A 14,837-nucleotide genomic window follows, 5' to 3' on the forward strand; every position below is an offset into this window, starting at 1 on the left:
CGACTGTCCCTTCCCACACCTTCCAGCCAGGCCGGAATGACTCGTAGCCCTCCGGGAAAATGGCACTTGCTCTCCGTCTGCCCAGCTCCGATCCGGCGTTCCCAGTCCCTGGCGCCCGGAGGTGACGGTCGCTTCCCCTGCCCTCTCTTAGGGTTAGTCCCGCCCAATCGACTCCTTAGGTTTTCGGAAGGGCTTCTACTTTGGCATTTATCACGGACTGTCTGCCTCACTTGCAAAGCAGGGTGCCCCTAGCACACTGCCGGGCCCCTCGGGGAACCCACTTAGGGAAGCGAAGCAAAGCGAATTGCATTTGGCAGGAACCAGCGCTCTTTCCCACGGCGCCATGGGAGCGCACCGGTGGGCACAGAAAGCACTAGGAAGAGGCGGTCGGCGAATAGCGTCACCTCCTAAGCTCCGCCCATCAGAAGCGCCTTCTAAGCTCGTTCTTCCGCCTGCTTCCCCCCTCTTTTCCTTTCTCCGCCATCGTGGTGTGTTCTTGCTTCCACTTCTCGCCATGGTAAGTCCATCGGTCCCCATCGGCCCCCATCGGCCCCAGGGTGGCTTCCCAAACACCCGAGGCCGCTGCCACGAAATGCCTGGGCCGCGCGGGGCGTCGAGGGGCTGGTGCCTTTTAAAGGCTTTTTCAAGAAAAGCTCCAGTTCGGCCACTGTTGTCTTCCTCGGCCTGGAGGGAAGCTAATGAGCCAGCGAGCAACCTGGAGAGGGGCGGGCTGCGCTGCGGCCGCGGATTCAAGGGGACTCTTTCTTTGCCGGGCCGCTGCCGAGTCGGGCAGGGATTCCGGTTTCCCTTCGCTTGTAGCGAACTCTGGTTCTGGAGGCGAGGGTTGGGAGGTAGCAGCCACCCCCGAAATCGTGACCTGATTGTGGGCTGCCCGTGGCACGCGCAACGTGGAGGACAATCAGGAGGGTAATGTGGGCTACTGGTTTTCGAAAAGGGTTTAAGCTTGGCGTGGAGAAGCGAACCACATTTTTAGATCCCAGGACTTTTGTTTAGAGGACGTTTATTCAGAGACTTGAGCGTCACCCCGTGGAAGCGCCTAGAACAAGGGGTGTTTTGTGAACCCGTATGTCATTCTGGCCTTCTTAGTAAATGGCAGTAGCGAACTAGTCACTCTTTACTGGGAAATGTGAAATGTTGATTTCCAGATGTGGAGGCGATAAGTACTGATATTTTGTCACTTGTCAAGTAATAGTTTACTACTTGACAAGATTTACAACTGCTACTGTGGGGTGGGGGGCGTGTAATCTTTGCCTTCTTTGTATTGGCTCCCATTATTATGCAAGGGTATGTTCTTTCAGGTTGGCCAGGCATTCAACCTGCATCCGTGCCCTTTTTGCGAGATTATTCTGTACATTTGGGGGAGTATTGGGGTTGGCCTTAGATGACTGAAGTTCTTTATGAGAGCCAAAAGATGCAACTAGAAACTGAGACAGTCATCGTCGGAAAAGTGACATTTCATTTCTTTTTAAATTTAAAAGTTTATTTTTGTAGCAGTGAAAATTAGCAGTAGGGATAGAGTTACGATTAATACCGAAATGGTGAGTAGATCCTCTGAACGTCAGCAGGGACTTTCCCTAAGTCTTAATTACCCTCCCAATGACACTTGAAAAGTATGTACCCCTGTTTTACAAAGTAGAGCACTGAGATTCGTTGACTTGCAAATGGTAGATGGTTCTGTTTGACTCAAAGCCAAGTTCCCTCGCCATTCCCAGTGTGGTCGTCTGAGTCCTTGGGGGACCGCAGGGTAAACTGAAAGGTAACCTCTGGCTGTGGAGCAGAGAGGACCTGGGTTTCAATTCTGGTTCTGCACATTGATGCTCTGATTTTGTGCATGTTTCTTAACCTCCTGATTCCACTTATTTAATTTGAACAATAGAAACTGTGGTATCTGCCTCCAGAGAAGTTGTGAGGGTCAGAGACTTGCTTGGTTTGATGGCTTAGCGCTGAGAAGATTTTGGGGCTGGGGTATGTGTTAAGCACTCAAATGTTGGTTTGAAGGAGTTCTTGACTTTGACTCATTCAGTCAGTCTCTAATATCAGTGTCTAAATTGATTGCATTTTCTTCCCAGTCTTCTCACAAGACTTTCAGGATTAAGCGATTCCTGGCCAAGAAACAAAAGCAAAATCGTCCCATTCCCCAGTGGATTCGGATGAAAACTGGAAATAAAATAAGGTAAGACCTCCATCATACTGCTTGTATTTTGCTAAATGTAAGAGCCACTGTACCTGGCCAAGGTTACTTTTTGAGTATAAATACATGATTAAAATTGCTTGCAGTCCAGTCCACCCTCTGACAGCATTCTCAAATTCCTTTCTAAAAACATGCTTCCTTTGTTTCTGCACTGCATCCAGGCCACAGCTGGGCTTATGGACAGACAGTTTTCCAATACTTGTTAATTGCCTGATTATCTTCAGTCTGAGCTAGGTCATAAGGTGGAAGGCTGCCTTATACACATCCTGGTGGAGAAGGCCCAGTCAGTGTTTTTAGGCTTTTGTTTTTGTATTTTGTGTTTTTTTTGAGATGGATGGAGTCTCGCTCTGTTTCCCAGGCTGGAGTGCAGTGGCACAATCTTGGCTCACTGCAACCTCTGCCTCCCAGGTTCAAGTGATTCTTCTGCTTCAGCCTTCGGAGTAGCTGGGACTATAGGCATGTACCCAGCTAAGTTTTGTGTTTTTAGTAGAGATGGGGTTTCACCATATTGGCCAGGCTGGTCTCAAACTCCTGAGCTCAAGTGATCTGCCCCTCTCGGCTTCCCAAAGTGTTGGGATTACAGGCATAAGCCATTGTGCCCGGCCTTTGTTTTTGTTTTTTGAGACAGGATCTTGTTCTGTTTTACATGCTTCATTGACACTATCACTGCAGCCTCTACACCACCAGGCTCAAGTGACCCACCCGCCTCATCTCTCTGAGTAGCTGAGACTACAGACACACGCCACCACACCTGGCTAATTTTTAAATTTTTTGTAGGGATGGGGTCTTTCTGTGTTGCCCAGGCTGGTCTTGAACTCCTGAGCTCAAGCAATCCTCCTGTCTCACCCTACCAAAGTGCAGAGATTACAGGCGTGAACCATCGCACCTAGCCCAGTTTTTTAGATGTTTCTCTTTTCTAAAGAGAGACTAGAAAAGATTGGAAAACTACCCTGAACTGCAGAAGTAGTTGATCTCAAAGGAAAAACATTACTAGAATTGCTATGAAGGACCTCCAAGGTCATCTAGCCTAACTCCAGGGAAAGCTAGGCCTGAAACTCAATGACTCGTGCATGGCTTTTTCAGCCTGTCGCTCTTTGGACCTGATGGGCCTTGAGAGGGGTTTTGAAGGGAGGAAACATAAGTATCAAGAATCAGCAAGAGCTGCCCAAGGTTCAGCAGTTGCTCTCTCACCCAGGCTGAGTGCAGTGGTGCAACCCTCTCACCTCAGCCTCCTGAGTAGCTGGGACTACAGGCGTTCACCACCATGCCTGGCTAATTTGTGTACCTGTTGTAGAGATGGGGTTTTGCCATGTTGCCCAGGCTAGTCAAAGCACTTTTTTTTTTTTTTGAGACAAAGTGTTGCTGTCATTGCCCAGGGTGGAGTACAGTGGTGTGATCTTGGCTCACCGCAACCTCCGTCTCCCGGGTTCAAGCAATTCTGCTGCCTCAGCCTCCCAAGTAGCTGGAATTACAGGTGCCTGCCACCACACTCGGCTAATTTTTGTATTTTTAGTAGAGACGGGGTTTCACCATCTTGGCCAGACTGGTCTTGAACTCCTGACTTCGTGACCCACCCGCCTCCCAAAGTGCTGGGATTACAGCGCTCAGCCAGAACTTGATTCGAGTTGTATGGCAAAGCTAGTGGGATTGGTTTGCTAAGAAGACTTAAAAGTGTGGCTTCTTAGGGCTAAAGTTGAGGGCCCATTTCCTTGGTTCATTTAGCCAGTTAGATGTGAAAATTGCCACCCATTGTAATGTTATGGGCTAGTTAATTGCTTACCATTTGATTACTGGATACTAGACACTGTCCTTTATTGTTTGATACATCTACAGGATGTATCAAACAATAAAGGATTTCTCGGGTTTCTCTGTGTCCTGCCTGATGGTGGGACCTGCTTGTGAAGAATGAAAGAAGTATATATAAGCCAGGCACAGTGCCTCATACCTATAATCCGAGCACTTTGGGAGAGGCCAAGGCAGGAGGATTGCTTGAGGCCAGGAATTTGAGACCAGCCTGGGCAACATAGGGAGACACCCCCCACCCCCATCTCTACCAGAAAAAAAAAATTAGCTGGACTTGGTGGCACATGCTTGTAATCCTAACTATTTGGGAGGCTGAAGTGAGAGGATCACTTGAGCCCAGGAGTTCACAGGCTGCAGTGAGCTGTGATCCGGCCACTGCATTGCAGCCTGGACAACAGTGTGACCCTGTCTCAAAAAAAAAGAAAAATGTATGTAAAACTCAATGCCTAGTTCAATAAATAACTTGCTATTAAACTCTGGTCTCCTAGAATTGAGAAAGTATTTTGTACGTAAGATTATATACCTTTGACCCAGATAATTGACCTGATGGAATGATTTTCATTGTCTTAGCTATCTTCCAGTTTTAAAAATGTTTTGCAAGCAGGTTGCAATTACAGTGCTTCATTCTGTGGAAGTACTGCCATTATCCTGCTGAGAGAAAAGCCGTGTTAATCATTTTTGATTTTGCCTTTATGAGGGTAAAATCTTGACAGATTGACATGGACAATTCAGGGATTGCTGTTTCCCTGTACTAGACGTGAATGAGGGAGTTGATTGATTGTAAAGATCACGCGGGGCCAGGTGCAGTGGCTCACGCCTGTAATCCCAACACTTTGGGAGACAGAAGCGGGTGGACCTCAAGGTCAGGAGTTTGAGACCAGCCTGGCCAACATGGTGAAACCCCGTCTCTACTAAAAATACCAAAATTAGCTGGGCGTGGTGCGAGGGGGGAGGACTCCATCTCAAAAAAAAAGTATCATGGGGGAGCTTTTATGTGTTTGTGACCCATTATGAGGGGGTTCAGAATATGTGTGTACCTCCAGGTCCATTGAATCAAAAGTGGGTGCAGGTACGCTTGGAGAGAGCGGGCTTCCCCACTGCTGTGATCCCAGTTAAGAGCCTAGCCTTGAATTATTTTGAGAGGATAAAACTTGACTTGGCTAGTTTTTAAACACATAGGGTATCTTTTTTTTTCTTTTACTCTCCAGAAAGAACTCCAAACTTGTTAAAGGAGAGAAAAGTGGTACCCTTTGTATTTTGTGGTACCTAAAAGGTTGTGTGAATGGGAACAGCTAAATTGCTGTCGGACTGCCTTTGTAACTTGACATTTTTTTCTGTGTAGGTACAACTCCAAAAGGAGACACTGGAGAAGAACCAAGCTGGGTCTATAAGGAATTGCACATGAGATGGCACATATATTTGTGCTGTCTGAAGGTCACGATCACATTACCGTATCAAACTGAAAATGTCACCACTCTCTGGAGAGTTCGCCATATTTTCCTCTCTGAATCTATTATGAATGCGTTGGTTGGCTGGGTTCAGTAATAAATATGTGAGGCCTTTCATTTCAATTGCTGTTGTATTGTGGTTTGTCAAGTACTGAATTCTCCCTTCCCTGCCAAACCTAACAACAGTATCCAGTAGAACTTTCTGCAGTGATAGAAACGTTCTCTGGCTACCATATGCTTGAAGTGTGTTTAGTGTAAGGGACTGATTCTGCAAATTTTATTTTATTTTATATATATATTTTTTGAGACGAGTCTGGCTCTGTTGCCTAGGCTGGAGTGCAGTGGTACGATCTCGGTTCACTGCAACCTCCGCCTCCCGGGTTCACGCAGTTCTCCTGCCTCAGCCTCCTGAGTAGCTGGGATTACAGGTGCCCCACACCACGCCCGGCTAGTTTTTGTATTTTTAGTAGAGACAGGGTTTCACCATATTGGCCAGGCTGGTCTCAAATTCCTGACCTTCAGATCCACCTGCCTCAGCCTCCCAAAGTGCTGGGATTACAGGCGTGAGCCACCACGCCCGACCTCTCGTGGTTTTTACAATCGATCACCTCCCCCATTCACGTCTAGTGCAGGGAAACAGCAATCCCAGAATTTTATGTTTAGTAGAGACGGGCTTTCACCATGTTGGCCAGGCTGGTCTCGACCTCCTGACCCCAGGTGATACACCACCTCTGCCTCTCAAAGTGCTGGGATTACAGGCATGAACCACCGCCTGTTTTTGTACAGTCTGTGAACGATACAGTTCCTACATTTTTAAATAGTTAAGAATATTTTCTTTGGGAGGCCGAGATGGGCGGATCACGAGGTCAGGAGATCGAGACCATGCTGGCTAACACGGTGAAACCCCATCTCTACTAAAAAATACAAAAAATTAGCCGGGCGAGGTGGTGGGCGCCTGTAGTCCCAGCTACTTGGGAGGCTGAGGCAGGAGAATGGCGGGAACCCGGGAGGCGGAGCTTGCAGTGAGCTGAGATCCGGCCACTACACTCCAGCCTGGCGACAGAGTGAGACTCTGTCTCAAAAAAAAAAAGAAAAAAAAAAAAAAGAATATTTTATGCCATCTGAAAATTGAAATAAAAATTTCTGTCCATGTAAAATGTTCTTGTTTCACAGCCATGTGCATAACTTATGTGTATAAATGCACCCTTGTGCACAGAGATAATGTGGCCTGCAAAGCCTAAAATATTTACTACTTTGCTCTTTATGGAAAAAGATTGCCAACCCCTGTTCCTGGATTCAAGAGAGTTCACTTTTGTTTTTAAAAAAAATCTAGGCTAATTGTTGACATTGTAACAGGTAATGCCATTGCCTGACTTATTGAAGAGCTATAGCTGAGTGAATGTACACGGAAATCTTGTGGGTTTGAGCTTTTACCGGGTTAGTGCAGCTTCTTTGGTACCCCTTGCAGTTTCCCTGGCTGACGAATCACCAGGGAATTATGTTTAACGTCTCAAAGAACCAGTAGCAACTTCATATTTAGAGAGATGGTTAGCAAATTATTGGCCACCTTTGTGTCAGGCACTGTTCTAGGTACTTGGGATTCATTGGTTGATAGACAAATTATGTGGCATGTTAAGTGGTGACAACGAATAGGCCAATATACAAGCCTTAACAGATCTTTTCTGTAGAAAAGGTGAGAGGGAACAAAGCTCCCCCAATTACCAGTGGAATTAGGATTGAAACTGCGGCAACAAGGGAAAGAACAGGGTTTGGCTGTAACTCCCTGCCCAGTCGATAGGGGGCCTGTGCTGCCTGGACATAGCTGAGAAGGCAGGTGGCAGGAGATGTGGGCTGCTGCATAAAGTGTCCAAGTGATATAGGCGGGATTGCACAGCAAAGGATTCCTGCCTACAACCACACTAGGAGGTTCAGATGAAAACAATTCCGGCCGGGCACAGTGGCTCACGCCTGTGATCCCAGCACTTTGGGAGGCTGAGGCAGACGGATCACCTGAGGTCAGGAGTTCGAGACCAGCCTCGCCAACGTGGTGACGCCTCGTCTCTACTAAGTAAAGTACAAAAATTAGCCGGGCATGGTGGGCGCGCGCCTGCAGTCCCAGCTACTCAGGAGGCTGAGGCAGGAGAATTGCTCAGACCCGGGAGGTGGAGGTTGCAGTGAGCCGAGATCACCCCACTGCACTATAGCCTGGGCAACAGAGCAAGACTCTTGTCTCAAAAAAAAAAAAAGAAAAAAGCAATTCCTAAGTGCATGGCACTCACCAGAAGTGTGAAGAGTGAGCTCCAGAATACCAAGGAACTTAGGATCTTTAAAGGATCTTTGGAACCTACCTCCTGAATCCCTAGACTGCAAATACTTTTTTCCTTTTTCTTTTTTCTTTTTTTGAGACGGGAGTTCTCACCTCCTTCAGAAAGGAGTGCAGTGGATATCTGCTCATCAGGCTCCGGCCTCCCGGTCTCACGCCATTCTCCTGCTTCAGCCTCCCAAGTAGTTGGGATTACAGGTGCCCACCACCATGCCTGGCTAATTTTTGTATTTTTTTTTTTTTTAGTAGAGATGGGGTTTCACCATGTTGGCCAGGCTGGTTTCGAACTCCTGACCTCAGGTAATCCGCCTGCCTTGGCCTCCCAAAGTGCTGGGATTACAGGTGTGAGCCACTGTGCCCGGCCTGACTGCAAATGTTTTCTCTTATTGCATCAGTGATGACTTCATATTCAAAGAAAGCTGCCACTGTGAACAGCAGTTGGTAAATATTAACATACTTAAAAATGTTACTCAAGGCCGAGTGCAGTGGCTTGCCTGTAATCCCAGCACTTTGAGGGGCCTAGGCAGGTAGATCGCTTGAGCCCAGGTATTCGAGACCAGCCTGCACAATATGGCAAAACAAAAAATTAGCCGGCCAGGGTGTAGCGCACCTGTAGTCCTAGCTACTTGGGAGGCTGAAGTGGGAGAATCACCTGAGCCTGGAAGGCCGAGGCTACAGTGAGCCGTGATCATGCCACTGCACTCCAGCCTGGGTGACAGAGTGAGACCCTGTCTCAAAAAACTCAAAATACTCAAGTCCAAAGGAGAGGGACTTGATAAAATTAACTGACAGTCACAAGACAGGGAAATTTCTAACCATTTCAGACCATTAGAAAGCAGTCTTGTGCTTCAGAGTAGGTTGGGTGTTTGCTAACAGAGCCCAAGGAGGTTAAGTGACAAGGCTAAGATCTAATTAATGGCATAGCCGGCTTTCTCTACAGACCTCGAATAGTTGGGATTACAGGCGCCCAACAGTTGCACCTGTACCCAACTACTCAGATAGGTAGGATTAGGATTTGGAGAAAAGGAAAATGATGTGGACAAGGGGTTAGCTGTGTGTGAGGGGTTAATTTGGAGCCTGGGAGTTGAAAGCTGTGGGGTCTGGATCCAGTGGCCCCTCGCTATCTTGTACAATTGCCAGTACCTGTTTCCCCATCTATGAAGGGAAATTGGATTAGATCAGTGCATCTTGAAGGGAGGAATGGGAACTTGCGATATATTTTAAGATTTCAAAAAGGTACTGAAATAGTAAAGTGAAGCATTAGATGACAGGTTTTGAAAGACAGGAAGTCACCCCTGTGGTGACACTGCCCATCCCTTGACCTACTGAGAAGCAGGCAGCAGACTGGTGGTTGAGTTTGCTGCTGTCTGTGTATCACCAGACTATAGTCTGGATTCATCAAACCCTGCTCCCAGGCCAGGCGTGGTGGCTCATGCCTGTAATCCCAGCAGTTTGGGAAGTCGAGATGAGTGGATGATTTGAGGTCAGGAGTTGGAGACCAGCCTGGCCAACATGGTGAAACCCTGTCTCTAAATACAAAAAAACCCTGTCTCTAAAATACAAAAGGCCGGGCGCGGTGGCTCAAGCCTGTAATCCCAGCACTTTGGGAGGCCGAGACGGGCGGATCACGAGGTCAGGAGATCGAGACCATCCTGGCTGACACGGTGAAACCCCGTCTCTACTAAAAAATACAAAAAAAAAACTTAGCCGGGCGAGGTGGCGGGCGCCTGTAGTCCCAGCTACTCGGGAGGCTGAGGCAGGAGAATGGCGTAAACCCAGGAGGTGGAGCTTGCAGTGAGCTGAGATCCGGCCACTGCACTCCAGCCTGGGCGACAGAGCGAGACTCCGTCTCAAAAAAAAACAAAAAACAAAAAAAAATAAAATACAAAAATTAGCCGGGCGTGGTGGTGCAGGCCTGTGTTCCCAGCTATTTGGGAGGCTGAGGCAGGAGAATCGCATGAACCCAAGAAATGCAGGCTGCAGTGAGCCGAGATCACGCCATTGCACTCCAGCCTGGGCCACAGAGTGAAACTCCATCTCAAAACAAAACAAAACCCTGCTGTCCACCACTCACCAGTTGTAAGCCCTCAGCATCCTCATCTGCAAAATGGAGTCTCCCTCAGAAGGTTGTGAGGATGAAATTTAATAATTCACCAAAGCACTTTGTTCAGTTGCCTGACTAGGAAAAGGAGATGAGGAGTAGGGAGTGAGCAGGAAGAAAGTTTTGGTGTCAGTCCCCAGCACAGATGCGCCATATGTTGGCACAGGGAGACGGAGGAGGTTGTGATGGGAGTCTGAGATAAAGTCAGGCAGAGCTGCCATGGAGTTGGTGCTCAACATCAGCTGCTAGATTGATGTCAGTTCTCTTCCAACTCCGGGGTTTTAATTTGGAGGGACAGAGTAACCCCTCAAGGTCTTGCAGTCAAGCCTAGGGTTGAATCCCAGCTTCATCACTGAACCAACTGTGAGACTTTCCTCTCTTAGAAGACTTTTATATCCGGAGTCATACCTGACTACCTCGGGTTTGTAAGGATTGATTGATGTCTGTAAAGGATTAGTTCCAGGAGTGTATATTCAAGGTAAATTCAGTCTATGCTCCCAAGTAAAAAGGTTTTGTTTGTTTGTTTGTTTTTTGAGACAGAGTCTCGCTCTGTCGCCAGGCTGGAGTGCAGTGGCGCGATCTCGGCTCACTGCAATCTCCGCCTCCCAGGTTCGAGTGATTCCTCTGCCTCAGCCTCCTGAGTAGCTGAGACTACAGGCACGCACCACCACACCTGGCTAATTGTTTTGTATTTTAGTAGAGACGGGGTTTCACCATCTTGGCCAGGATGGTCTTGGTTGGACTCCTGAACTCGTGATCCGCCTGTCTCAGCCTCCCAAAGTATTGGGATTACAGGCGTGAGCCACCGCGCCTGGCCTTGTTTGTTTTTTTAAGACAGAGTTTTGCTCTTGTTGCCCAGGCTGGAGTGCAATGGCCCGATCTCAGCTTACTGCAACCTCCGCCTCAGGGGTTCAAGCAATTCTCCTGCCTCAGCCTCGCAAGTAGCTGGGCTTACAGGCCTGCACTACCATGCCCGGCTAATTTTTTTTGTATTTTTAGTAGAGACGGGGTTTCACCATGTTGGCCAGGCTGGTCTCAAACTCCTGACCTCAAGTGATCCATCCGCCTCAGCCTTCTAAAGTGCTGGGATTACAGGTGTGAGCCACCATGCCTGGCTGTAGAAAGTTTTTAAGAAGAGAAAAGGATCAGTTCCACCAGATATTCTTCCATTTTACAGGTGAGAAAAAGGTAGGCTGGACATGGTGGCTCATGCCTGTAATCCCAGCAGTTTGGGAGGCCGAGGTGGGCGGATCGCCTGAGCTCAAAAGTTCGAGACCAGCCTGGGCAACATAGTGAAACCCCGTCTCTACTACAAATACAAAAAATTAGCTGGGCATGCTGGTGCGCAACTGTAATCCCAGCCACTCAGGAGGCTGAGGCAGGAGAATCACTTGAACTGGGGAGGCAGAGGTAGCAGTAAGCCAAGATTGCGCCACTGCACTCCAGGCTGGGCAACAAGACTGAAACTCCCCGTCAAAAAATATATAAATAAAAATAAGGCCGGGCACGGTGGCTCACGCCTGTAATCCCAGCGCTTTGGGAGGGCAAGACGGGATGATCACCTGAGGTCAGGAGTTCGAGACTAGCTTGACCAACATGGTGAAACCCCATCTCTACTAAAAATACAAAAAATTAGCCAGGCATGGTGGTGTGTGCCTGTAATCCCAGCTACTCGGGAGGCTGAGGCAAGAGAATTGCTTGAACCCAGGAGGCAGAGGTTGCAGTGAGCAAAGATCATGCCATTGCATTCCAGCCTGGGCAACAAGAGTGAAACTCTGTCTCAAAATAAATTAATTAATTAATTAAAGTAAAAAATATTGATAGTAGCGAGGCTGAGAAACCCTGGTCTAGTAGCACTGCAGCCAGCCACAGTGACCCTTTATTAATTTTTTAAGACAAGGTCTTGCTCTGTTGCCCAGGCTGAAGTACCCTTTATTTATTTTTTTAGGCAAGATCTTGGACTGTTGCCCAGGCCGAAGTGCAGTGGCATGATCATGGTTCACTGCAGTCTCAACCTCCCAAGCTCAAGTGATCCTCCCACCTCAGCCTCCTGAGTAGCAGGGACTACAGGCATGTGCCACCATGCCTAGCTAATTTTTATAAAAAATTATTGTAGAGACGGGGTTTTGCTCTGTTGTCCAGGCTGGTCTTGAACTCCTGGGCTTAAGTGATCCTCTTTCCTCTGTCTCCCAAAGAGCTGGGGTTACAGGCATGAGCCACCATACCCAGCAGTGGCACAATCTCAGTTCACTGCAACCTCCACCTCCCAGATTCAGGCGATTCTCCTGCCTCAGCTTCCAAAGTAGCTGGGATTACAGGCTCGCACCACCACGCTCAGCCAATTTTTGTATTTGTAGTAGAGACGGGGTTTCACCATGTTGGCCAAGCTGGTCTCGAACTCCTGACCTCAGGTGATTCACCAACCTTGGCCTCCCAAAGTGCTAGGATTACAGGCATAAGCCACCGTGCCCAGCCACCTGGCTATATTTTTAATGTTTTTGAAATATAACATAAAAAAGAGTGCACTTTTTTTTTTTTTTTGACAGAGTCTTGCTCTGTCATCCAGGCTGGAGTGCAGTGGCGCAACCTCGGCTCACTGCAGCCTCTGCCTCCTGGGTTCAAGCGATTCTCCTGCCTCAGCCTCCCGAGTAGCTGGGATTACAAGTGCCCACCACCATGCCTGGCTAATTTTTGTATTTTCAGTAGAGACAAGGTTTCGCCATGTTGGCCAGGCTGGTCTCAAACTCCTGACCTCAGGTGATCCGACTGCCTCGGCCTCCCAAACTGCTGGGATTACAGGCATGAGTCACCATGCCTGGCAGAAGAGTGCACTTATATGCGTAGATAGCTTGATGAATTTTCACGGGGTGAATCCAGTCGTGTCACCAGCACCCAGATCAAGAAACAAAACATGATCAGCATCCTAGATGCTCCTCCTTGAGCTACCTTTAGTCACTGTCACCCCCCCAAGTGTAACCACTGTCCTAGCATCTAACAGCATACCTTAGTTCTGCCTGTATTTGTGTTATTTATGAATGGAATAATGAACTTGGCACTTCTGTGTCTTGCTTCTTTTGCTCACTATCACATAACATTGATCCATATTGTTGCACACAATTGTAGATAATTCTGTATCATGTTCCAGTGTGTGAATACCCCCTGATTTATTTTTCCACTTTCCTGTTGGCAGGCATTTGGACAATTTCCAGTTTGGGGACTTTATGAATAGTACTGCTGTGAACATTCGTGTACATATCTTTTGTCCAACATGTGTACACATTTCATTACAGGTGATTTGGTTTTCATTCTGTGCTTCTCAGGATATATAAACATAACGAAAATGTGTGTCATAATGAGACGAAAGCTAATTAAAACTTCCACAATGAGCATGTATTTACAATCAGGCGAGATTAGGCAAATTCAGGGTGGCATGACCACAGACTATACTTATAATCAGAAAAAGATTTCTTTAAGAACAGGAAAATTAGTGGAAGTTGAACAATGAGAACACATGGACGCAGGGAGGGGAACATCACGCATCGGGGCCTGTTGGGGGATGGGGGGCCAGGGGAGGGATAGCATTAGGAGAAATACCTAATGTAGATGACGGGTTGATGGGTGCAGCAAACCACCATGGCACATGTATACCTATGTAACAAACCTGCACGTTCTGCACATGTATCCCAGAACTTAAAAGTATTAAAAAAAAAAAAAAAAAAAAAAAGAACAGAAACATGTCTTTACTTTTCTTTTTTTTTTTTTAGATAGATCTTGCTCTGTTGCCCAGGCTGAAGTGACGTGGCAAGATTTCGGCTCACTGCGGTCTTGACCTCCTGGGCTCAAGCGATCCTCCCACCTCAGCCTCCCAAGTAGCTGGGACCACAGGTGCATGCCGCCACACCCAGCTAATTTTTGTATTTTTAGTAGAGACAGGGTTTCACCATGTTGGCCAGGCTGGTCTCAAACTCTTGGCCTCAAATGATCTGCCCACCTCAGCCTCCGAAAGTGCTGGGACTACAGGCGTGAGCCACTGTGCCCGGCCATCTTTTTTTTTTTTTTTTTTTTTTTTTTTTTTTTTTAAAGAGGGCAATTGAACACAAGGCTTCAAAGATGTCTCTCATGAAATCCAAGGGCAGAAGGCAGCCAGGCTTCCAGAAGAACCAGAACCAGGGCCTTGAAAGCCACTGAGAAGTCAGGCAGGCTACTCTCGCTCTCTGGGCCTCAGTCTTCTACTCAGCTTCTTTCTGTGTGTCTGTCTCACTCTTGTTCTTGGCCGACCTGCCTCCTCTGCTTCTCTGAACACAAGGCAAAAGATGGCCTCCTCTCTGTCCTCAGGTCAGGCCACCAGTGGAAATGGATGGTAATCGCTGAATCCCAACAGCAAGATCATGAGAGGGAGAGGCCAGTTGGCTCAACTTGGGTCATGAATCCAGTCAAGAGTCAGTAACTATGGACCAGGCATGGTGGCTCATGCCTGTAATCCCTTAACTTTGTGAGGCCGAGGCGGGTGGATCACCTGAGGTCAGGAGTTCAAGACCAGCCCTGCCAACAAGGTGAAACCCAGTCTCTACTAAAAATACAAAAATTAGCCAGGCACGGTGGTGTGTGCCTGTAGTCCCAGCTATTCAGGAGGCTGAGGTGGGAGAATCGCTTGAACCCAGGAGGTGGAGGTTGCCGTGAGCCGAGATCGTGCAGCTGCACTCCAGCCTGGGCAACAAAGCGAGACTCCATCTCAACAAAAAAAGAGGCAGTAACTGTGGCTGAGAGGACAGGGTTATGCATAGGCTTGACTGCCCTGTGAGTGAGCTGGTGCCCAGAGAAAGCAGTATGGGCTTAGCAGATATCCCCAAGAGCACCTACTCCAAGGGAACTCTGAACGAGAGACCTGTGTGTGTGCTAGTCCTGGCGGCGTTGCCTCAAGTAATCCCTTACCTCTCTGGGATTTTGTCT

The 14,837-nt window shown here is 47.9% G+C and overlaps 1 protein-coding gene and 1 non-coding gene across 2 annotated transcripts; both read left to right on the forward strand.

Annotated features, from left to right (window-relative positions):
- Positions 1–328: 328 nt before the first annotated feature.
- Positions 329–5,586, forward strand: RPL39 (ribosomal protein L39). The gene is made up of 3 exons (XM_003918206.4): positions 329–517; positions 2,091–2,194; positions 5,358–5,586. Exons 1-3 carry the CDS (start codon positions 344–346, stop codon positions 5,404–5,406), a joined length of 327 nt encoding a protein of 108 aa, XP_003918255.2. The 5' UTR covers positions 329–343; the 3' UTR covers positions 5,407–5,586.
- Positions 4,613–4,744, forward strand: LOC116272245. Its single transcript, XR_004180964.1, has one exon. It is a non-coding gene; the product is annotated as a small nucleolar RNA SNORA69 (small nucleolar RNA).
- Positions 5,587–14,837: the final 9,251 nt, after the last annotated feature.

The sequence above is a fragment of the Papio anubis genome, chromosome X (assembly GCF_008728515.1).
Source record: "Papio anubis isolate 15944 chromosome X, Panubis1.0, whole genome shotgun sequence".
Lineage (NCBI taxonomy): Eukaryota > Metazoa > Chordata > Mammalia > Primates > Cercopithecidae > Papio > Papio anubis.